The sequence below is a fragment of the Pseudochaenichthys georgianus genome, chromosome 17 (genome assembly GCF_902827115.2).
Source record: "Pseudochaenichthys georgianus chromosome 17, fPseGeo1.2, whole genome shotgun sequence".
Lineage (NCBI taxonomy): Eukaryota > Metazoa > Chordata > Actinopteri > Perciformes > Channichthyidae > Pseudochaenichthys > Pseudochaenichthys georgianus.
Genome location: NC_047519.1, coordinates 18777865 through 18803548, shown reverse-complemented (window position 1 = coordinate 18803548; position 25684 = coordinate 18777865). Strand labels below are relative to the sequence as shown.

The window sequence follows — 25684 nt, the reverse complement described above, 5'->3', positions numbered from 1 at the left end:
AGTGACGCGTCCTAAACCCGGATGTAAACTTCTTCCGGTTCCTTCGTCAAAAACTCAATGCAATTTCTCCATAGGATTTTGGAAAATAGCTCGAAATAAGGTCTGTGGTTGACACACATTTAAGAGAAGGATCACGTTTTGTTCAGCCGGATAATCTCCACATGTCTCTCCTACTTTTAGAATTTTTTAATCATAAATCTAGTCGCCAAAAGCGAAATGCTAAGTTATGCTATAAAGAACTACAAGCCAGTACAGCAGCAGGGTCGCACGACTTCAACGTCACGCCAACTTAAGATCGTTTCAACTGACTTGCACTGAAACTGCACTTTGAACACTTTAAATATATTAACATTTTAAACTGTATACCCCGTTTATCTAGGCCCTTTTTGTTTTATGTATAGGCTACATGTCACACTGTGGGAAACGATATCTCTGGATGTATAACACATGTAGAATTTGTTTACAATAAAGCTGACTTTGACTTCCGCGTGCTTGCATATTTTAACAAAGCTTTTCATTTTAGCCACACTGAATTTAACTAGCAGTCATGGCTGTCAATGACCAGTCTGATATCGTTTTTACAAAGATGACAAGAAGAGTGTAGATAGAGGAGAGAACCACTACAAGTCAGGACACGTAAAACAGTGCAGCCTAGAGTAAGGTGTGCTACCGGTGTTGTCAGGGCTAGCATGAGGGACAAGGTTTATAGTGTCGGTGAGTAGTTATAGCAAGAGTACCGTTAACCTAGAGTTAATTTATTCACATTAATTCCCCATCAACAAATCCATTTTATGTGTCACATGAAATCTTTATTAGGCAAGGCAAGTTTATTTATATAGCACTTTTCAACACATGGCAATTCAAAGTGCTTTACAAAAAATGAAAGACATTAAGAAATGGCATTTAAAACCCAGTCATTAAAAGAAAAGCTAATAAATAACATTAAAGAAAAATACATGGATATAAAAGTTTACAGTGCAGTTTAAGATGTGAATAGTTCAATTAAAAGCAGCGGCAAAAAGAAAAGTCTTCTTGCTGGATTTAAAAGTAGTAAGAGTTGCTGCGGACCTGCAGGTTTCTGGGAGTTTGTTCCAGATACTTGGAGCATAATAACTGAACGCTGTTTCTCCATGTTTAGTCTGACTCTGGGGACAGAAAGCTGACCAGTCCCTGAAGACCTGAGAGATCTGGATGGTTCATAGTTTAGCAGGAGGTCAGAAATGTATTTTGGGCCTAAACCATTCAGGGCTTTATAAACCAGCAGCAATATTTTGAAATCTATTCTTTGACACACAGGAAGCCAGTGTAAGACTTCAGAACAGGGAGTGATGTGATCCACTTTCTTAGTGTTAGTGAGGACTGCAGCTTCCTAATAGATGTTTTAGTGAGACCTGTGAAGACCACCATTGCAGTAGTCGAGTCTACTGAAGATAACGGACAAGTTTTTCCAAATCCTGCTGTGACATTAGTCTTTTAATCCTAGATATATTCTTTAGGTGATAGTTGGCTGATTTAGTAACTGTTTTAATGTGACTGTTGAACCTCAGGTCAGAGTCCATGACTACACCTAGATTTCTGGCTTATCTGTTGGTTTGAACATTGCAGGCTGAAGCTCAGCACTAACTTTTATACGTTCTGACTTGGCTCCAAAAACCATTACCTCAGTTTTATCTTTGTTTAATTGGAGAAAGTTCTGACACATCCAGTCATTGATTTGTTCAATGCACTTACTCAGTGTTTGAATTGGAGCATAGTCTCCTGGTGAAATTGTTACGTAAATGTGTGTGTCATCTGCATAGCTATGGTAACTTATTTTGTTGTTCTTCATTATCTGAGCCAGTGGTAGCATGTAGACGTTAAAGAGAAGAGGCCCCGAGATTACAAATATTACACACCAGAAAACACAGAAATATCCATGAAATAAACATACAGTAGGCTATAAACAATTAAAGGAAGGCATTACAAATGTAAATATATTTGAAATAATAAAACAATCCCACCACCACAGGTATCTACAGGAGAAGAGGGAATTCTCTCCACAAAATGTGAATGCCCACGTGGAGAATGGAGATGCAGTCATGCGGCTGCATTAGCCATCCACACTTTCAGCTGCACTGACACCCCCTGTCAGTGGAAGAAGCCAAAGGCAGCTAAACGTACGCATTCAGTGGAGGAGCTATTTCCTCCAACCAATAACTCATTCAACCCGTTGACAAGAGAGCCCACCTCCGGAGATCGTGACTGGCTGAGGGACAGACTCGGGGGCAGGTTCTCAGGAATGTCTTGGCTTCTCTCCCCCGAGCCAGAAGAGGAACACTACAGCTTGGAAACACTTACTGTTCCTGAAATTCTCAAATCTGTTGGGCATCAGGGACCTGAGGCAATTGTGGCAAGCATGGCATTGTCTGAGGAGCAACAGAGGGCAATTCAGGTGGCTACCACTGGTCAGCAAACCAACCCAAACTGGCATTGGTTCAGGAAAGGAAGGTTGACTGCCAGCAACTTTGGAGCTGTCCTGAGGTCAAAGCGTGCGACTGCTTCCCTTAGTGCCAGGGTGCTAGGGCAACAACAGACCCTTGGTGGTGTTTTGTCTGTACAGTGGGGGACTATGAATGAATGTGAGGGCGTCAGGGCATTCACCACTGCAAACCCAGATGCAGGTCCATGAGTCAGGTTTGTGGCTCTCCCAATCAGGAGTGTTGGGGGCATCTCCAGATGGTCTGGTAGGGTCTTCCGCTGTGCTGGAGGTAAAGTGTCCCTACGGAGCCAGGGAAATGACAATTAGTGAAGCATTGCAAATCAAGGGCTTCTGTGTCAGTAAGGAAGGAGAAACATTCAGCCTGCGTGAGGAGCATCCTTACTGGCACCAAGTGCAAGGTCAGCTTCACCTCACTGCAAGAAAGAAGAAGAAATTAAGAAATTGTGAATCGTTTAATTTACATTTACTCGCCTTTGCAATGTTGTGGTTGTTAGAGTGTTACCCCCTAAACACACCAGGAGCGTCTGCGCCGCGTTACGTAGCGGAGCGTCGTGTGTGCAGCCTCGCAGTTCTTAATTAACTTTAAAACATTAATATGTAGTTGTTACCTTCCACTCCACAAACTGCAGCGACTAAAAACCAGGCCTTGTCCTTTCTGATGTTGTCCTTGTAAAAAGCATTGGTTACATCGTATACAATTGTGTGTTTCTCCACTTCCATTATGAACTCCTCGTCGTCCATTGTGCGTATCGTAGTGGAGGTGTTGTGATGAAGGAGGGGGGTCTGCTAAATTAGTATATACGCGGGATGGGCCTGGCCCGGATGCTCACCTTTCCACTTCCTGCGAGGGGGGGGGGCTGCCTGTCCGACCTTACCTTACGGCTGCGCCGCGGCAAAAATAGGATTCATCCTAATTTTAGAGAAGCGCTGCGCCGAGCCGCTTCTGGGACGCGTCTGAGCCGTAACGCGGCGCGTGTGGTGGAATAGCACCCATTGACTAGAGTGGCCGCGATCCTTACGACCGCCGCGGCGCGGCCGTAACGCGGCGCAGACGCTCCTGGTGCGTTTAGGGGGTTAGGCTTCCTGTCAGCTCGTCTGTTGGGAAGATATAAAATATTAGTTTCATGGAAGTCACATCGTCACATATAAGAGCATTAAGACATACAGTACATAGGCTAAAACAAAACATCTAAAGATATAACCTTGCACTTTGTCTCGTGAACATTTTCACTATTTTGACATTTTTCTAGATCAAAATTGAACTAAAGAAATAAAGGTAGATTAATCCATATTGAAAATAGGTGTCAGCTGCTACACTAATTATAATAGTTATATTTCTTAATTAATTAAGATATTACTGTATTGATCCCAATTTGGGAAATGTTTGTGTTGCAGCAGCATAACAAGAAAAACAAAATATAAGTTATTATATATACAAAAGTATGTTAGGGATGGAATATTAAATTGAATATAAATGTAAAATGTACATGTGATGTTACGGCCAAGAGAAGCTATGGAGCAGAGAGTTCTCTGCCAGCCAGAGGTGATTTGTTATTAGTTCAATATGTCAAACTGATTTCCCTGACTACAATCTTTAGTTACATGGTGAAACGTTATGCTGCTTGTACTAATTAGACTTATCATATAAGCCACACAGGTTTTAATAGGATGTATTCATTATCTTTACTTATGTTGCGGTCTTTTCAGCAGTGCCATCTCTAAAACGGCGATACACTACCCATCATTTACATTTCACCGTGACATGGACAACAATGTAACGTCAGCTTACCTCATGGCACGAATCCAGACTCTCCTTTGGAAAACATTGGCCGGGAAACGATAGAACGAGCACGTTTCATGCGAAGACCTGTGGCTGCAACCCGGAGCAAAGCAACAAACCATTGCGTAGCTAACTAGTAGCGCTAGCTTTAGCTAACGTTAGCCAACGAAATGAACTGCCGAGTAAAATTGGAAAACACTGGTAATTAATTATTCTATAATTTATAAAACTACGGTGTTAAAAATGACCATTTCAAAAATAGAGATTCTAATGGTAAGATATAGATATACAGATACTAAAGAGACTACAGATAGGCTACTAAAGATAGGCAGGTACTTGCTTTCAAGCAGAACACAGGGGGAAACAAACTTAGCGGGAGTGTTTACGTGTGTAGGCGTAATGACGTACAACGGACTCGACCATTTCTGTTCTATTCAGCCACTCGGTAACAACCATCGTTTTTCAGACACGTAAACTCTTCAAAAATCACCAGTGGGGTCACTGCTGATGTATCTACTGTCGTAGAACAAAACGTGATTTATCTCTTAAATTTGTGTCAACCACAGACCTTATTTCGAGCTATTTTCCAAAACCCTATGGAGAAAATACATTGCTTTTTTGACGAAGGAACCGGAAGTGCTAAAAATGCTAACTTACTTCCGGGTTTTAGGACGCGTCACTGCGGTTCTCTATAGCATGTATATATAAGTTTAATTTCGCATAGTTTGACCTCTACACCGCACTCACTAACCTGGTTGAAATATTTCCACACATTACTCCTTTTTGACGCCATGTCTGTTGTGTAGGACTCTTCTTAGAGTGTAAATAATTACTGGACTATGACTGGTAAAATATGTTGAATACCGGCAAAACTAAATCTTTCCTGTCAAAATGTCTATGTACTTTGCCGCCACACACGGTTGCCAAGCAGCGCTTATTGTTGTTTAGGCTGGCCACTCATGTGTCGCGAGTGTTGACGGGGCGGAGGAGCACGCTCGTGAACTGTTAGCGCCGGAACCTCACAATGGCTGCGGAGCTCATTTGTGCCACATTTGGGCCTAAGATGAGGTTTGAGTCTGCGTGATCTGCGTGTAGGGAGGGGCAGCAGCCATGTCATTGGCTAGAACTAGCTAGATCTGATGGATTTGGACATAAACGCGAGTATAGTATAACCGGACACGAGAGAGAGAGATCAGCACCTGCAGCTCTGCCCCTGTGAGGGACCGGTGAGCGGAGCAAAACACACCTTTAGACGTCACCCAACACATTTAGCTATGGCACTGTCGTATACATTGAATTATTCAATTTGATAATATGTAATCAACTTAGGCATCCCTCCCAAAAAAAAAATTAATACAAAAAAAAAATAAAAAAAATTCATAACTCATATTCGAATACATGAATAATTATTCGAATACCTGAATCATTTCGAATATTCGATTAATCGTTCCCATCCCTAGTCTATACATTGTAAACATGTGACACATTTCCATTTCAGTTTCTGAAAGTCAAAGTTCAATACAATGTTTCCTCAGTAAAAAAATATAAATATATTCAGTTTATTATAATGAAAAACAGTCAAAAGTGGGACCTTTTCAAATTTTAGGAGGGGGTACAGCCGTTTCTAAAATTTTTGTATGAAATACGAATTGAGCAATTTCATTAATTGATTAGTTATAAACTCATTGCCAGTGTTAATGAGTTAATTCATATAATGGATCATTTAGACAAACTAATTTAAAGCACTTGCTGATTTAATGAAGCGTCATTAAACACATCTTGAACACATTACCGTTTCATTCGTTCTGATTCAAATTGATCACTTCAGGAGAACGCACAAAGAAACAAGCACTGTGTTAATGTTTACTTTAAAGCAGCATGAAGGCTGACAAAATGTTGAAATTATAATCTCTCTTAAAAACCACATGTTACCGGGGCAACGGTATGTGTTGACTATGGAAAGTGGATTTTCAGTCTCACCACAACATGAAGGGAACTAAAGTCCTTAAAGACTGTTATCCTAGCTTCATTGTGTCAGACTTACACCTCGCCCAGACTAATGCAGTGGAAACTTACACATGAAGAGGTGTTTGTGTGTATGTACATTTCTTATTTTATTTTTAACTCGAGGGACACTTCTCCAAAAAACAGTGACTCGTACATGTTTTATTTTATTACCAGACAATAGTTATCCTAATCAATAAAAGCAAATTAGTTTATAAAAGAGATATCTCATTCATTAGGATATGCAGCATGACATTGTCACCGTGTAACAACAAGCATCTCTTCCTTTGGCCTCACATCCATTCAGTCCATCCCAGACAGAGACATCATGTGACTCGGGACATTTGTCCTTCAGGAGCTTTTACTTCTCTCAGTCCAGCCGAGGGATTTCTTTGTGTACGACGCACACTTGCAGCTGCGAGGGATGCTTTTCACTCTCCTTCTGCGGTTATGAAAGCAAGTGTATGTCCTTCTCTTTTTAAAAGGTTGGTGGGTGGTACAAGGTTGCTTTGAAGCCGCAAGTGACTCACCCCATCCAGTTGTGAGAGTGCTCGACTTTCCTGCGCTATTGTGCCTTTTTTCAAATGCCTACAGGCGTTCTTGGATGGCTGAACTGAATACAAATTAGCGAGGCAGTTTCCCAATCTGTTATTTACTGTTTTTGTACACTCTCAAAAAGACACACTCAAAAACTCCCATTCACTCACACGCACAAGTCTGAGATTTGCAAACTTGACCTTGATCAGATCTCTGGCTTGCAGAAGCAGCCGTCTCTCTGTCTCTGAACGTGTCTCACATTTGAGACGAGTGAAGCTCTTTGCTACATGTACAATTATATAGCTGCCGCATCAGAAGGCATCCGACTTCCCTTACCCCTCATTGCTGCAGGTAAGCCTGATCACCACTCAGCTTTGTCACCCCGCTTTAAAGTCGGGCCCCACGGACGCAGCCGGCTAGTTGACTGCGCAGCTACGCGCTGTTTACAAACGCACTCAAACACGATTTCCACAATTGTCGATATTGTCTTTATTCCTATGTCTAGTTTTCAATGTTGCACTCGTGCACAGCAGACCCTCGTGGTTCATGCACACACGGCCACAGTTGTTTGTATATGCTGGGATATTTTCAAACAGAGCCAGCGAAGGATATACAGCCGGTGGTAAACACGGGGTTCCAAGGTGGAGTGCCGGTGTTTTCGCTCTGCTGTTTGTTTACAGGAGCTCTCGCTGCTAAATGATGGATGGAGACAATTTAAGGAAGAGAGTAGCGGCACTTCAACTTTAATAGAAAAACAGCCACGAGTTATTAGTCAGAGGTTTGAAAATATTGTAGTTAAGCCAATATTTGATAAACACTGCATGTCTCTTCGGAAGAAAGTGAGCAAGGAATTACCAAAATAGCCAGTTGCTCCACATCACTGATAATTCCCAATTTACTCCTTTCCCACAAGAATACTGTTATGAATCCGTTTGTTAATCTCAATATAAAAGCCATGAATTGTCATTTTTAAAGACAGCGTTTTAGAAAACAAAATGGTCTTCTAACTCTCTCCAAGGATGCACCGTGAGACAGAAATAACCGCTATAAGGCTCGTTTCTTTTTTTTAAGCCCAGACATCTGTGCAGAAGCCCAAAGTAGCATGCACACATGCATTCATAAACATTTACATACTTGTAAACATGGTTTTTGAACACGATCCAAGTGACTAACATAGGATCCGGATGTCACTGATTACCGAGTGTTGTGTTTCAGAAATGAGTCACCTCCCTACCCTTCAGTGATCAACGCTCCCTGCTTGTGAAACCATGTTGCTCTTCCACGTCTTCAGGGTCACCGTGCTGTCAGGTCTGGGCCCTGTTTGACGCTTGTCGTCATGGGAGTGTGGAGACAAGGGTTTCACACACTGGGTATCCTGCGAGAGGCCAAGAGTGGAGACACCACCATGACCTCGATGGGTGCAGAGGTCTTGGCATGTGTCAAGAAAGGCAAATTGGTGAATGCTTCAGATTCCTGTGTAACAAACTGCAATAAGATAACCACAGCTTTCCAGTACTCCACCTCTAGGGTTTCAGAGGCTCTTAATCCCAGGCTGCTAGACCCCTCTCCTTTTCAAACATTCTTTGTGAAATGGTTCTCCTCCAGTGGAGCACTTATGTGGTGAGACACTGTAACTCGTAAACTGAAAGGGCTAACATGTATACAGTGCTAATCACCTCCAGAACAACCTTAATTGTGATCCTTAAAAGTTCAGCGCGGCCATTTTTGTTTCCAAAACTGCTTTAAGTCTACCTTCCGGGATTCAGTCCTCCTCTCCCGAGTCTTCCTCTCCACACACACGTCCTCAGACAGCTACATAGTACGATAGCTGCTTTGGCTAATTGGCTTCTGTGTCATTGCAGCCATATTATGAGATGATCCGGTCACACATAGGAATAGGTTGAAACTTTGAGAATAGACAAACACTGTATCTGGTGACAAGCTGGTCTGGCTTTACTACGTGTGGCTAACAGAAAGCTGGGGTTTGTGTGTATTAGTTTACACGTAAGGGCTTTGAAACCACCTGTGGTAACCGGGCAGATGTGAAACTCTTTCTTCTTTCCTCTCGTATTACAGCGCTCCACTTTTCTACATTATTTCCACTCACTCTCTCGGGAACTATAAACTAGCTTCATTCAATGCATAGACGGATTTCTGTTTAAAAGGTGAGTTACATTTTATTGCCAACACTGAAACAACCACGCTGAAAACCATAAACGCTCGTTGGAGAACTCCAGGCTCTAAATCAAGCTGTTTCTTATTTAGGCAACTTCCATTTGTGAAGTGCAACTGTGTCTTTTCTTCTTTAAGTTGTCTGCAACTGGAGAGGGATGCATGTCATCACTTTTATGGCAAGCCTAATGTAAGTCTTTCACCACCACAAAACCATACTTACTTACTTCTTAGTAGTTTCCCAAATTACCTCCATTGTGTCGAGATGTACGGAACAGATACATGGCGGAAATCAAAAGGTATTTACTTTTGCAAGTATTGTTTACTTCTGTATCTCTCAAATAGGGCTACACGTTGTTATTATCATCACGTTGTCTTTTCCTGGGTTTAAAGAATACAGTAAAAAGAGGTCATTTTCTGAACCCACTAGACTCTTTTTAGCTTTGCTATTATTTGCCTTTCCTCCCTTTTTCATTGACACAGTACTGATGGTTACTTATCAAAATGCTCAGTGTGCAAATATGTAGTGAGAGAACCAATATCCACCCTCTCATATTGTCTCCATCAAACAAGAATGTTGTGATATTTGATTTGCTTCCATATCGCCCAGCCTTTCTTAGTCGACATCACTTTTTCCATGCGTTTGATCCCTCCCTTGTCTTGGCTCACAGCGGGTCTTCCCTCACCCTCTCACATCGTCTTGCTCTAATCCTGCGCTTTAAGCTCTTTGGTAAGGCTTTGAATAGCTGTGATGTTCCTCCTGCTGTGAAATGACAAGACAAACACACTCAGCCTTTGCAAAAGCTTCTGTTGTGACTGACAACACTGACAAAGAGAAACTCAGCGCGTCTATGGTCTAGCCGACTCTAAGTGATGCATTAACGGTTTGTATCAATACCACTTAGACAGCAGAGAAGCTAAAGGGATGTCGTCATAAGAACCATAATGTCATTACTCGAGGAAATATTTAACTGGCTAAGAAGTTTACCTCTTAGTGTTTGTTCAAGGCTCCTTAATACTTAAAACAACATATATGGCCGTTAAGTGTTAAAAGGTCACCCCGGATGTGTTTCCATCCACTTGTTCTCATTTCAAAATGTGCTCATTAAAGACCTGAGTGGGTATGCTGCTTGGAGCACGTTTTTTAAATAAAACGATTTTGAAAAAAGCTTTGGCAATCGGCTGAGGTGAATAAGTTGATGTTGGGTTAAAAGCAACATGTGAATGAAACAGACTTAGGGTAAAGTAACTTAAATCTCCACTGAAGCTTGCGTTCCAAGAAGAAACTAAAATGTGTGAAAACCAAGAGAATTGTTTGACTGGAGTCCTTTGCATTACTTTGACTCGTTGCACCCTTTCTCTTGGTTTCTGTGCAGTAGTTTAATGACACCTGGCAGGAGGATTACTCCCACCGTGTTAGTGAGGAACCTCCTAATGTCCACATCAGTCGTGGCTGGAAATGCACATGAATTGAAAACTTATTTTGCGCTATATTTGGATGGAAACTTGGCTAATGTCAACACAAGGGAAATCGTAACGTCTCCGTTTACTTTCTTCTGACTGAGTGATGTCGACCTCTCTCCAGTGTATCCCCTTCCATTTCAAACAATTAACTCTCCCAGTTCAAGATTGTTTTAACAGGTGCCTTATTGGAACACACAGCCTTGCACACACACTTAAATCTAATAATCCAGACCAATTTAACCATAAAGCTGTCGCGGGAGAGGGGAAACAGCCATTTCCTCTCTGACCAAAGCCGGGCGGCAGCGCCAACACCAAGGCCGCACACTTCAGTTCACCTTTTGAGCTGTGTATTTGTGTGTCAGGGCTTAGGGAGTATGTGGTGCAAGAGCACTCTGCCGCTTCCTGCTCTGTAATGGTCAAATGCCACTGGCTCAACAGTGTTTCTCTACAAACTAATACACACTTGTGGAGAGGTCAGTCCGCAGTGGAAGCCACATCCTGTTCACTGGAATTGCTTTGAGTACTTCAGTGCTGTGTAACATTTTTAACGAAACATTTCCAGCATTGCTCATGAAGTTAGTTAGTTTGAACCTTTTTGTATTCATTTAAAGGTGGGGTAGGTAAGTTTCAGAAACCGGCTCGAGATACACTTTTTGTTATATTCCATGGAATGCTCTTAACATCCCGATAGCAATGAATATCTGAAGTGCTTTGACAAAAAATCCATAAAAAAATGTCATCTGTAGAAGCCGTAATACTGTAAAAAGTACAACCAATCCGTTTAGCCCGGGCCTGTCAGCCTTCCATCGGGGCACAAACTTATATCGTGCCCTCATTGGTCATGTGCGCGTTCGTGTGTGTTGGAGGAGGGGCTCTATAAGGAAGTGGCAGATTTTCTCCGGTTGTGTATTTTCAAATTCTAGCGATCTCGAGCCGGTTTCTCAAACTTACCTACCCTACCTTTAAGGCTCGTTTTCTCTATTAAAGCTCACATAGTATACTTGCAGTCACTCTACAGCTCCCTTGGAGTAGTGTGAGGGTTAAACGAGGGTGGAGTGTTAACTTTCCCTGTCTTGTCCATCCTAACTGGTGGAGGTTTGAGTTGGTGACCTTTCAATGTAAGCAACTTCCCACATTCCTCAACTCCTAACAGCACCCACAACGCCCTCCCTCCTCACAGGCCGGAATCCTTACATACTAATTGCTCATCCATTACTCAAAACCACCTGTACTCTGCCAGTTGTCTGAGTATGTTCAAAGAGATCCCCACCCTGTGACATTTGCGTCTACACACACACCGGGTCATTGCAGTGTAAAGCGGAGGGGCGTGTGTTGTGTGTCATTAGCTTCTCCCCTTCCTAGAATAAAGAAAAAAAATGCATCACTCTCTTTTATTCGGAGTACACAGCCGCGCACACATCCAAACAGCGCTGCTAAATAGATTCCTGGCAAACACAAGCTGTGTTGACAGGAGAGATGAGCTGCTGTTCCTGTCGCAGCTTGCCGAAGGCACAGAGCCGGGCCCTCGTTCAAAAAGAGCCGCCACTGTTAAAGCCACAAAGCCAGCAGACTCGTTGCTACTGCCTCTGCCAACACACACACACACACACACACACACACACACACACACACACACACACACACACACACACACACACACACACACACACACACACACACACACACACACACACACACACACACACACACACACACACACACACACACACACACACACACACACACACACACACACACACACACACACACACACACACACACACACACACACACACACACACACACACACACACACACACACACACACACAGAGTCGTGCATAGCTGCATCAAAGGCGGTCGGGCGGGTGTTTGACTATTTGAACAGGTGATTCCCATTTGCATCTGCTGACTGTATTGGCTTCATGCCTTTTAGGAAGTCACACTGTCAGGCGAGTCAATCATGCACTCCTAGTTGCACGATCGTTTAGCTTATCATTGGAAGTGATGTAGTAAAGGGGACACTGCGCCCACTCTGTTGCCAGATTTCAGAGAAATAAGCAACCAGGTCTATGAAAACAAGCCCAAAAGAAAGCAACACATACATGATGTTGTCTAATTTTAAACCAAAACTAAGTCCTCAGGATGACTTTAAGACGTGAACATGGTCATTTTTGTTTTTTAACATTAAATAAAATAAAAATATTTTATAAAAAAAATTCCCGATCCCCGACTTTTTTCTCCCGATTCCGATCTTTTGAAAATCACGTGATCGGCTCCGATCCCCGATCACGTGATCGGATCGGGACATCTCTAGCTATAGATCCTTTACAGTTTTTGTAACTTACTCTCTTGTCTGATCAGTGGCTGTTCTTCTAGTATGACTGAGTTGAATAATTGCATATCCCCGAGCTTCATCATTTTATTGAGATGGGTTCGTCGGCCTATCTGACGGATGCCCTGGTGATGATGATGATTGGCAAGTTGTAATTTGAACCATTTCCATTCAATTGCCATATTTAACAACGCATGTTTAATTGGGACATGGTTTTTGAGGTTTTGGATTTCCCCACCACACACCACAACAGCAGATACGCTGTTCACGCAACATCAACCTACACTCTACTGAAGTGTATGAATGTGCATCCTGTCACGGGTGCACACGCTGTGATCAAGAGTCAATCAATTCATATTTAAACCTTAAAGGTGGGGTAGGTAATCTTGGAGAAACCAGCTCGAGTGCGCTAGAATTTGAAAATACACAACCGGATAAAATCTGCCACTTCCTTACAGAGCCCCTCCTCCAATACACACGAACGCGCACATGACCAATGAGGGCACGAGATAAGTTTGTGCACAGATGGAAGGCTGACAGGCAGGTAGGCCATCCAGTTACTTTAGCCAGGCCGGCTCAGGTGATTGGTCGTGCTTTTTACAGTACTACGGCTTCCACGGATGACGTTTTTTTATGGATTTTTTTTTGTCAAAGCACTTCAGATATTCATTGCTATCGGGGTGTTGAGAGCATTCCATGGAATATAACAAAAAATGTATCTGGAGCCGGTTTCTCAAACTTACCTACCCCACCTTTAAGTCATTTTTCTCTCTGGTGACTGGTTTCAAAACCGATGGAAACAATATGCATAGTAATTTCATTTATTTTAATGATTGAAATACGTTTGTATCTGCGGTTACTTGAAAGATACTACACTACATTTGCAAAAGTGTTTTTGAATAATCGTTTTTTCCCTAAAACGAGACTAATAATCGTAAAAACAACAGTTTGCTTAAATAATAAGCTCCTACATATTAATCAGTCTGCGACCCTTTCCCCTACAACTAATGAAACCTTTAAAAGGTAGACTGTAAAGCACTCCGGGGCAGCTGCACCCCTCACCCACTGCTTGATTCCCCTCCTACCTCAGTAATTACCAATGTCCTGCGAGCCCCTCACCCTGACTTCATCCATTAAAGGCCCAAAAGCCATTTCCCTAATCAGTGCTGGTCGGGGTCTGGCTCCTGGTTGGCTTCTGTGTTTTATGTCAGTGTTACAGAGGATAATCTCACTTTGATGTTGGGTTGGTAAATTGCAGTTGACCGTCCACCGTGCCATTTATGTATTTATGTTGAAAACCACTAATTCACAATGTACTCTTTTTTTTTTTCCCATGTTCCTGTCCATTTCCTTACCCATAATTCAGAGGGGGACAGAGGGTTTCTGGAAGTCGGTGGCTCACTATGTGCCTCGGGAGCCCACAGAGATGAGAATCCTTAACCCCTACTTCATCCAGGAGGCTGCCTTCCAGTTCATTGGCCTGCCCTTAAACAACGGCCTCATGGGCAAAGGGGTAAGACACATGCCGGCATCAGTGGAACAATATCATTTAGAAAAGTGATAGTGTTCAAACTTGACTATTGAACTGAGAAATGTGGATGCTGGTCTGCTGTTTCTTGGTGCATATGTCCTTTATTTGATCAGGTATGTTTATCACTCATGTAAGAGGGAAACCGTAGTACCAAAGCTATATAATTGGGATGCAGTTTGTCAAGTTTCACCATTTTTCTAAAGTTGTAAAGGAGCTGCTCGCCAGTATTTTACTCTAGTATGTTTGTCCTTTAGTTTTTGTTTCTGGAGGACGTACTTTACCTCTGAGTGGCAGTATTTCTTTCAGCGTTATCAAAATAAAAGGAGAACGAAAGTACATTTAAGAGGAAATACCAAACAATTTCTGATTGTTGACATTACTACAATATAGAAAAATCTGCTTCAACCCTTGTTTGAATTGTACAATACTCCATTGTTTTTTTTAATGTTAGAAGTTAAGGTACGTGCTCTGTTAATGAAACATGCTTGTCTGGACTTGAGATGCTGACTCAGGTCTTGACCAGAGAACATTTAGTTGGATAAATACAGTTTGTTAACTGGTGCCAACAACCAGGCTGTAGGAAAATACAATGCTTATGAAGATGTAATGCTAAAGGGTAATATTAGAGGACCAACTCAGAGAATTGCAGAGATGTGAGGAGTGTATCACCGTACCTTTGCCCTCTGGGGCCACCAGAACACCCCTGCATGAACTCCGCTCCGCAACATGTGTTCAACATGTGGGCATCTGGCCTAAGAGTGTGTGTGTGTAGGAGAGAGAGTGAGAGGGTCATTTGTGTGTGCACGTTTGTGTCTGGGTGTTTGCAGCGCTGTCTCATTCAATACAGGCTGCAGAGCTGTATGATTTGGCACATTCTCTCCCCAGAACACTCTCCTGTCCGTCTTCTGACCACCGTAGTTTATGTTTATGTATGTGGAAATTAATGAGCAGGCCTATTTGTTATCCCAGTGTTTATGTTGAGTGTGTGTGTAAATTCATCTGTATTAGAACACGCAGTAGGAGGTTGGCCAGCTGCTGGTTCAGCTCCACCTACCCCGAGGGCTGCAAATCAGGGTAATGATTTAAATGGGGCCTCCCTCCGCTCTTTCTTCTGCACCCACTTTTTGTTTCCAACATCCACACACACACGGCCCCCTGTGCCCCCCCAGATCTGTGGCAGCCCGAGGCGGTTAGGAAGCACAGTTCAACCCTGTAGATCAGTGTGTCGTAGCAGGGGTCGCGTCTTAAAGGTAATAGTTAATCACCAAGTGCTCAAAGTCAGTTAGCCGCAGTGGAGCAGAACAAAGACAGAGGTACACGGGAGGGGGGGGGCAGATACATGAGAGGGGTCGGACATCTGTCTCTGTGTCAGAAACCATGATCAGTTTCAAAACGGTCATCATTAATCCTATAATAAATCATAGAAATGCTCCTGGCGTATGACAGACTGCATCTCTGTTTTATTTTATTCCAGAACATTCCAACTTTGGGAACAGTTGCTATAACGATGGCGCTGCATAACTGCGACGAGGTTGCGGTGGCGGGTTTCGGCTACGATATGAACACGCCCCACGCGCCTCTGCACTATTACGAGACCGTCAAGATGTCGGCCATTAAAGAGGTGAGTTCTGAGCACCGCACTTACTTTGGATGTGTTTCGGTGAGAGCCAATGAAAAGGTACAAATCTGTTCTACAAGAATGGCACATTTGTACGTTATCACGGCACTTGGCTGTAACTTTCTCTCCATGCTAATCAGAACAATATTTTCTGGCTTCTCCCTGGCCACTGTAGAATAACTGAAGAAACAAATGACTGTAATCTTTGATGAGGCGGGACCACCACTCCTGTGGAGGAGAGGTGAACTGGCCCACAGCCAAATGCATTCACTACAAAGCCCTCACTGTTTAGGCTGATGGTGATATTAGTGTAAGAATGATGCATGAATTGAACTTCTCTCAGCTCTTGTATTTGCATCCAGAGATATGACCGTTTAAACGTTTTCAGCATGAACATTGTAGCACAATGTGGGGAGTCGCACTCATAGCATCTGTCTCAGGCCGATCAGATGCTCCTTCCGACAGATGAAGTCATTCATACATACACAATATAACTGTTAAGGTGGGAGGGAAATTATCTGCGGTGTGTTGCAGTTTCGCCTGTAGTGCTTTTTCTATATACAATAATTGTTTTGTAATTTAAAGTTTAATTTAAATGCATGTTTGGCTTGGGTTTCAATTTAAAACAAACGAACTGTGGGGTAAACGAAAACTTAAAGAACAGTTACACAAGGTGTAAAAGCTGTACCTGGTACATTGAACTGTTTAAGGATCACGGCCAAGTTATAGTATCAACATATCGGAAGCCTTTTTGGCAAGCTGACATTTTAATAAAACCTCTATCATGGTAAACATGCAGGAAAATGCCTGAGTGAGTGGTTAAACAATAAGAATGAATCTTTACGAAAACAAATTAAAGGGGCCCTAATATCATTTTGGGGTTTTTCCTGTAGTGTCATATAGGTATTTGTGCAATGGTCTGCAAAAGTTAAAATCCCAAACTTCCCTCGAAGAATCGCCTCGATTGGACTCCTTTGTTCACTTCTGTTAGATTGTGACTTCACTATATATGACTCGCGTTTCTATTGGCAAGCGCTCCAACACATTGTACATCACGTACAGGTTAAGGGGTCGGATATTTCTTAGCAGTTGACCAATCACCACAGAGCCGGCCAGCTAACCAATCAGAGCAGACTGGGCTCTGGTTTCAGACAGAGGGTGAAAAGAGGTGCTGCAGCACAGGCAGAATGAGACAAATGAAGAGCATTTTGAACATTAAAGCATGGAGACATGTCACAGCGGAGGCACAAAATACAAATATTAAAATATAAGAAAATTAGCATAATAAGACCCCTTTAAAATGTTGACTAAATGGAAATAATATTATTTCAAATATAATTGTATAATGCAAAAAAGTTGAGTTTTCTAAGGTATAAGGTACATAAATCCTGCTGTTTTTTATGTCTGTGGTTGTTAATGTGTTTTAATGTAGCACAGGTTGTTCAATGCTTTATGCGCATCTTTTTGTATTCTCTTACATTAGGGGTACTGAGGACACAAAACTGTATATTACACTAAAACTGAATTTAGTAACTCTAATAAATAAAAACTAACTATAAGAAAAAGGTCAAATCTGTATTTCCCCCACGCTGAAGCGACACTGGTCTTTCATCAGTCGCTGCATCGGCACGCCAACTGTTAGTGCGTCGTTTTGAATCGTACTCTAAACGGGCTCATGACGGATCTCTCTCCTCTCCATCAGTCAAGTCTTCCTCTCGGTGTTTACACTGAAACCCAGTGGAATCAAAGATGTCACCCGTGTGCTGACGTGTGTAAACCATGAGCTCAGTATGATGATAACCTTTGTCTAAACTCCCAGTGAACCTTTGGCATGTATTATCATCATCAACATGGCTATCATCAGACACACATGGTTCATTAATGGCAATACTTTTTTGTTTGGAAAACGTTTAACCACCGCCACTCCCTGGGGCTGTTTGGTTCTCTGGACGCACGTGAAACCTTCCACTCATTGTTCCACTTCTCTGGAGAGTTCTGGACGGATGCTTAAATGCTCCACGGACATTGTGTAATTATCCAAGATACACAGAGATTGATGATTAAATGCTACATAAATCACCTTATGCAGCGCGATGCTACTAAGGTCATCTCTTGTGGTGTATAAGGCACTCCATTTACCTCTGTTATAGTTAGTGTCTCTACTGTGACATGTTTACACGCTTTAATGTTCAAAAGGCTCTTTATTTTTCTCATACTGCCTGTGCTGCAGCACCTCTTTAAACTTCTAATATCTGTAATTAGTAATTATATGTCAGTCTTGTATACACAGCTTGTTTCTGACTTTCAGACCTACCTCAAATGATAGCATTTCTTTCTGCCACAGCATAAGGATCTGCTCTGTAGAAACCTTAAGTACCAAATTGGAGAGATTAACATTTTAGATGTTCTCAGTGCCTCCTGTTACCAGTCCAAATAATGTCTTTCCTGTATCTCATGTCGATCACGTCCAATAAAACTGTAGCTTATTGTTCCTTGTGGTCCTGCTGCGACCCATCAGGCAGTGGTAGGAGGTCCGACCCAGACAGGCTCAGTAGGAGAGGACAGAGCCGAGGCAGCTGCAGGGCCCAACCTCTCCAAGCTCTCCACTTTCTTTCCCTCTTCCTATTCCCTCCTGTATGTTCTTCCTCCACCTTTGTGTCCTTCCTTTGCTCTCTGGCTGTTCTCTGCATCCCAACGCACCACACAGGAACCACCGGCTCTGATTACATGTCGGCCCACCGGACTGGATCCTCATAGCACAGCAGGGAGGGAAGCTGACCCAGTGTGGCCTTTCATATATATGCACATATGAACACCCACGCATATAGACACTGGGAATAGGAACAATCCAAGTCTAACCTACAGATTGAGTGCATATAGCTGTGACGTTGTATTCTGACATGCATCACAGGTTGTTTTCTCTATCACTCTTGATTAGTGTTTTCTTTCTGTTTGTCCTGCAGTCATGGACACACAACATATCCAAGGAGAAGGAGTTCCTGCGCAAGCTGGTGAAGGCCAACATCATCACAGACATGACCAACGGTATCTGAGTTTACAGTCTCCCCTCGCCTTCCCCAAAGGACTATGAAACAGGAAACTGGGCAATGGATCGAACCCTTTAGAATCCGGGTGGCCTGTCTTTTTCATATCAAAGGAGATTATTTAACAGGAAAACAAAATACAGATACAGGAGGTTTTCTGTGGAGAGATGTGCCTTCTGAACCAAAGACTCCTGCTGATTGAAGCAGGGAGCGGGGGGGTGGACACGGAGGACTGGTCCTGCCCGTCGTATCGAAGGACGGCGGCAGCAAGGCTCTGTGGCCCGGCGCCCTAAACGTTTACCACTTCATCCCCTGGAGTATCACATGAGTGAATAATAAAGAGAAGTTTGACAGATGTCGGGATCCAGCTCACTGGCTGCCATGTTGAAGGGACAGAAGAGAAAGGAAAGAGGAGAGCGTTGGGGGTGGGTCGATTGTTAGCAGTGCCAGACGTACCTCGTTCGGGGGAGAGGCCGTCCTCCTTTTGCTGCCTGAATGTATTCACTTTCCTCAGTGTAAATATCAAAGATTTTTACTGTGCTTTTTAACAAGTTGGAGCAGCATCCCCCCCCCCCAATCGCCATTTGTCCATTCATTCACTTTTTTACTGCCTGTCTAGGGTCCAAAATGAACACTTGCCAAACCAGTTGACAGTAGATAAATCAGCGGGCGTCACCTGCCACACAGACTGCGGTCACTTCGAGTCGCTAACAGTCGAGTGGGTTACATTTGTTCTCAGTTTTCTCTGTAAAGTCTTTGTAAGGGAATAATCTCAGAGGCTGTGTAAATGAGTTCTTTCTGCGACACAGAGCGGCTGTGTGAGGTATCCCCATGTGGCTCTCACATTAGGTCCCCAGAAGTATGAAGCTGTATGAGATTCTCTGCACAGGGGAAATGTATATGAACTAAATTATTTTTATTTTGGGATATTTAATTTAGACGCTCCGCCAAAGTTAAATTCAGACATCTTCCTCTCTCAAGTCTCTTTGTAAATCCCTCTTCCTCTCGCCCCGGCCATGTCACGGTACTGCCTTCATCTCTTCGTCAGCTGCAGAGCCTCTGGGCCGCAGCGCAGCCGCACATCAGCGTGTCCCGCCGCGGCCAGGGAGAACACGTCCTGTATCCCTCCTCCAACCTCCCGTTGCTGCACATTTTCTTGTTCTTGGGTTAATGGTGAAATCTCGGATTGTAGAATGTAAATATATATTTTTTTGTTTTTCAGTCAATATTAATTATTTATTTTGTATTGTTGCGAAGTCTCAACTTATTTCAGACAGGGCTGCTTTCTGTTGTTGTTGTTGTTGTTGTTGGAAGAAAAACAAACATTTAGAATTTTCTTTTCACCACCGTGTTTCCACAGACGACATCATCTTTTAAGTTTGTGGCAGAAGCAGTGTTGTGCTCTAACATTTATTACTGAAACAATTTGGCTAGACAGCTAACCTTTATGGCCGTGTTCTCGTTAACTGGAAACATAGAAGCACCTTTCTTTAAATCGAGGGAATCTGGGTTGATAATCTCCAAAGAGCACGATAGACGTGCAGAAGGTCTTTGCACTTTGCAGATGAAGGTACCCCACTCATTTTAGTATTTCAACTCTGCATGCACATAGAACATGTTCAGTATTACCCAATCAACCCCCTCCTCATGCACAAGATGTGAGAATATCAAAAAGTCACATCTGTTTTTTTTGTCATTGTATCAAATCAATGTGGTAATCATGTTTATAGTGATGGTGCATTTGAATACTGCTTCATCAAAGCAGGGATTTAAATCATTTAAATGCGGTTTTCTGTTTCCACTTCTTGCATATTGACAGCACACACAGATTCTCTTCCATTCCCGTCAATCTGCTGCAGTCTGTTTCATTGTTCCACACGATCCTGTTCCCTTACAACCTCTCTCCGCTGGGCTGTGCAGCAGCGTGTGTGTATGTCTGTCTCCCCCCCGGTCCCTGTTGAGAGCGAAGGCACGGGGAACAGCTGACCATTGCACTATCACGAGGCGCTCTCAGTGCCTTACACCTCATCTCCTGGAAACTGTAGCGAGGAGAGCCACCGCAGCTGATCCAGTGTCTGAGATCAGCTCCGGGTCAGGACTGGTCAGTCTTCATTTCTGTGATTTGGGACCAGTCCATTTCATATCTGTGCTGTATGTACATTATATACAGTGTGGGAAGACCTGCAGCTCCGTACTTGTTGTTTAGTGTGTTTTCGCCCATAATATTCCAGTTTCTGATTACGGCAGCTTTCATGATGCGAAAGCAGCTTCCTCTGTGGTTCCTTATTCCTGATTTTAGGCAGCATACATTATAGCGGCACTACACCAATGTACCAGCCTGTAGGAATCTGTGTACTGTGTACTGTGTGTGTGTCTGAGGAAATGTAGCATCTTTTGTTTGTTTGGAGTTGAACTCATATTGGGGATTTAAAGTCTGGATATGTTGCTCTCTGTTGTGAGAGTGCAATGCCAGATCACGGAAGAACCTCTTGAACGTGAACACAGAGTCTCTGCTGACTGCCCCAGGACCGTATCACTATAATGTGACTTGACAAATAAAAAAGGAGACTCATAGAATATGTCCAGCACACAGGTCAGATGTGTAGTGTACTGAAATTATTTGAAACAAGTGGCTCCTTTGAAGGCGGAGAAATCCATCTGAAATATCATCGTGTCTTTTGGAAAAGGTCATTAATAAAGCACGTGAAGTCAGTGGGCTAAAACACACCAAACCACCAGTACGGTCTTTAGAGCTCTGAGACTAAGCAGACTCTCAGTTGGAGTTTCTTCTGTTTTTTCTTCTTCTAGGTTATGAATTTGTACGCATGCTGGAGGAGTTCAAATGAGTTGGACCCAAATCGCCTCATCTTCATAACCTGTTCATGTTAAAGCAGAATGTATTCGCTTTGATCATCGATCATATCTCAAAAGATTTTCTTTTTTTCATTCCTCCATGATCAGAAGGAAGTCAAAGTGTTACCGTTTTTTTATACAGTTATAAATGGCTTTCTGCAACTCAATAAATACGTTTGTAATGGATATTTGCCTTTGCATGTTTGCATCTTTTGATCTGTGTTTTTTGTATGTGTCTTTGTATGTACATATTTCTGTACACTGTGAATTTTCAGTATATATAGTAAATATTTTTGATGTATTTAGTCTCTGTTTTATCTCCAAAGACATTTCCTTCTTTATTTAGTATCCTCATAAGTCTTCTCAAAGCACATCGTGGCCTTAGGTGCCATGTATAGTTGAGTTATGCGGCATACATCAGGTGTTATTCAGTCTGTGTGTCACTTAGTGTCTTTCAGAGGTTACAAACGGCAGGAAGTGCACAGTAAAGATGGAGCAGCGTGACGGAGGGGATTTCCTCCTGCTCTATCTCCTACCTGCAGAGCCAGAGGAAATCATTTTTCAGTCCTCTATCAACCGGACTTCCTCCCTAATGTACTCTCCCTTTTTCCTCTAGTGTTTATAGCTATCCCTCCTGGACTCTCACTCCAATCCTCTTCACTCATTCTTTCCATTCTGCTGTCTGTTCCCATCCCAGTCCCGTGTGTTTCTTTCCCTTCACCTGCTGCACTCTGAGGCAGATCTGGTTTCATTGCTGCAGCCATGAGGGGCCTATTGGGGACACACACATACACACACACACACAGTTAACACACAGGCCATGAATCTCTCACTCATTTTCACACACCACAACTTCACCATAAACAGAGGAGCTTTACAGAAAATGAGTGAGAGCTGGCCGTCCAGCTGTGGCTGCTGTAAGTCCGTTTTTGATGTGAGGGAGAAGACGCTGAGGGCCCTTAAAGTGCCGCTGGGCCGTCCCATCCTGCTGTTAATGGGGTGCCAGAAACTCTCAGTCAAAAGCACCCGGCTACTCTTGACTCGACAGATTTCATCCACAGGGCTGGATCGAATGCTCGCTGCAGGAGGATATGTGCCACCTGGGATCTCCCCGGGGCAGCTGTCCCGGCTGGAGGCGGTCGTTCCCGTTTGTCCGGCATTCAGGGGTTTGAGCACGCCTGCACCTCTTCAGCCGACGGGCCTTTTATTCCCTGCGACAGGTTCCCCGCCCCACCTCCTCTCAGTAGGATTGGAACGGAGGGGCCACGACCTCCGGGGCCTGAAACTTGAACTCCTCGTAAAAAAGAGTTGGAATGAGGAGAGAAAACACCCTTTTCAGGCACCCGTTTCGTCCCCTCTGTTTACTTAATGTCGGGTCAGCTGAGATGTGGGAAAACAACATTCCCTTCTTTACACAATGTCCCACATTCATCTACCTTTTGTCTGCGGACGGGACACACCTACAGGCCTGTCCTGCACATGTATCACTCAAGGGCTTGTTCGCCTGTCAGCGGCTCAACTTGCACTTCGAGACGATATATTTAGATGTATAGATTCAGAATTACACAGAAGATTTAAAAGACGAGGACTGTTAAAAGATGTCCGTGTTCCTGATCGTGATCTGCCTGATTGGAACACAAACAAGGGCTCAGAGGCAACACATACGTCATAAACATCTGTAAATTAGGAAACACTTCTCAGTCAGCTACGTGGCCTTTAGGATGAAGTATGAGGAGGAGAAAGTACAACTACATTTTTTGTACAACTTTGACAGTAGTAGGCTACAGAGTACTTTTTGCCACACCTTGCATAAAATACGACAATGAAATAAATAAATGTCGTTGAAGTTTTAATCTGCCGTTCAGAAGCTTCAGCAAACATGAGTCACATACGTCATTGTTTATACATTAAATCTGACAGCTTTTGCTTTTATTGATGCACTATGCCACCTGAACTAATCTTGATTTGTTTTGGTGCAATATTTCAACATTTACAGGATTTCCTGTACTTTCATTCAGGTATTTTAACGCACAAATTGAAACTGTGAAGCTCTAGAAACGTGTCTTTTGTTAGCATGTCAGTAGGCAGAAGAACATCTTTACAAACTCAGTATTGTTTCTTTGAATATACCCAAACGTTTATTTTATTTTATTCAAATTATCATTATTGCTGTCCATGTTTGAAATGGGACTGAAGCCAGAGAGACATCTGAAGTGTTACCAGTAGGCCACTGTTGTACTCTCTGTTGTGAACTCTGCTCATTCTCCATCCATCCGCATAATAACGCCTCTAATCAGGCCATGTGCCGACACTTTGCTTTATGGTTTGTTTGTATGAACAGGGATACAACAAGTCTGCAAGCACGTGCCTTTGAAATACTTGGATGAAAATATAAATCACAGCAGATTTATCCGTGCTGTCTTCACTCGTTTGAGCTAATGTGACAACACGTTGTGGAGTACACATTCGTGCAGCTCCAGTCTGACTTTGACCCACAGGTTTGGCTTTTGTTTTACAGATATTGGCCTGAGGGTTTTGGACAGTGTGCTGGATAAGGGGAGTTCCTTGAAAAGTGAAAACTTTGAGATCTGGATCAGGCCCAAGAAAAGGAAGGCACCTTAAGATGGAGAGGCACAGAAGAGACTGAGACCTGTGACCCAAAAGAAACACGAGGAACCTCAGAGGGAGTTTTAAATACAGTTAACTGTCCATCACAGCTTTCCTTAGCGTCACCAGCCAAAATCCAAATCACTCACCCTGTCCCCCATCAGGTCCTCAACGTATAGGGACTAAGCAGCTCAGCACCCTGCTGTATCCATGGAAACAGCTGTGTATATCCCTAACAGTCAACTTTCACCGACAATAAATCAAAAATATAGCATCTTCAATTCAATTCAGTTTATATGCTTACAAGGAATTGAAAAATGCCACAGCTGCCATCATGTTCCTGCAGCTCCCAGCAGACCAAACCTGTGAATGTGCGTGTGTGTTTGTGTGTGTGTGCGCATGCTGGAGATGCGTGTGTGTTGTGCTTGCATGGGGTGTACAAACAGTGTCATGCTGCAAATCCCTCTCACAATGCCGTACAAGTTCTTCGGCATTGCTCACCGTGATGGATGATGGAGACACACTTCTGAAGTTGCGGCCCTGGTTGCAGTCCGTGCCGTCTGCTGGAACACAGTTTACACAGTGACTCGTTTTATTGAGGACATTTTGCTCTCTGGAGGTTATTATCTGATCTTTTCAAGAGGAGGACTGGTATTTATGGCAGCCAACTCGGCTTGATGTGTGTGGTATTGTGTGTTTAAGGAGTAAAAGGGGCTTGTCCTGGGTTATATTATAGGTGTACAAAGCCATCTTCTACTAAACAAGTCCCAAGTCATGACCCTAGCAGGTCTTCCGTCCATCCTGTTGCTCTTGGGCTTATTCTTATTACGGTACATTCCTGCATGTCATGCACCTCAGCTGTGTGCCTTGTTGGTTGCTATTTATAGCATCGGTGCAGAGCTCAAGAATCCTCCCTGCATGTATCTCTGCCTCGGTGCGGAGAGTGGGCCTGCAGAGGAGAGCGAGGAGCTGTTTACCCAGCCTTTGTGCTCCGCGGGCCTCAGTGTTTGCCCTGCAGGGAGTGCCTCAGCCGGAGGGCCTTTCCGGGCTTTGCAGGGTGGCAGGACGAACCAACCTGCAGGGTGGAGGGGGGCCGGGAGCTCAGCTGGTGTGTGGCTGCGGGTGCAGTGAGCAGAGGGTCCGGGGTCCGTCTTTACTTCACTCATCCTTCAGGCCTGACAGCAGGTGCCTGGTAAAAAGGTCAGGGCAGGACTCACTGAGCAAATACATGAAGCAGAGTGGCAAACATGCATTAGTGTGT

General features: G+C 43.4%; 1 protein-coding gene across 1 annotated transcript in view; it reads left to right on the top strand.

The window, feature by feature from the left end:
• Positions 1-22002, top strand: part of st3gal3b (ST3 beta-galactoside alpha-2,3-sialyltransferase 3b) — a 57598-nt gene extending 35596 nt beyond the window's left edge. Inside the window, 3 exon segments of the mRNA XM_034104156.2 lie at positions 14137-14283; positions 15776-15922; positions 18883-22002. Coding sequence (XP_033960047.1) covers positions 14137-14283; positions 15776-15922; positions 18883-18972 — 384 coding nt within the window. The 3' untranslated portion in view covers positions 18973-22002.
• Positions 22003-25684: the final 3682 nt, after the last annotated feature.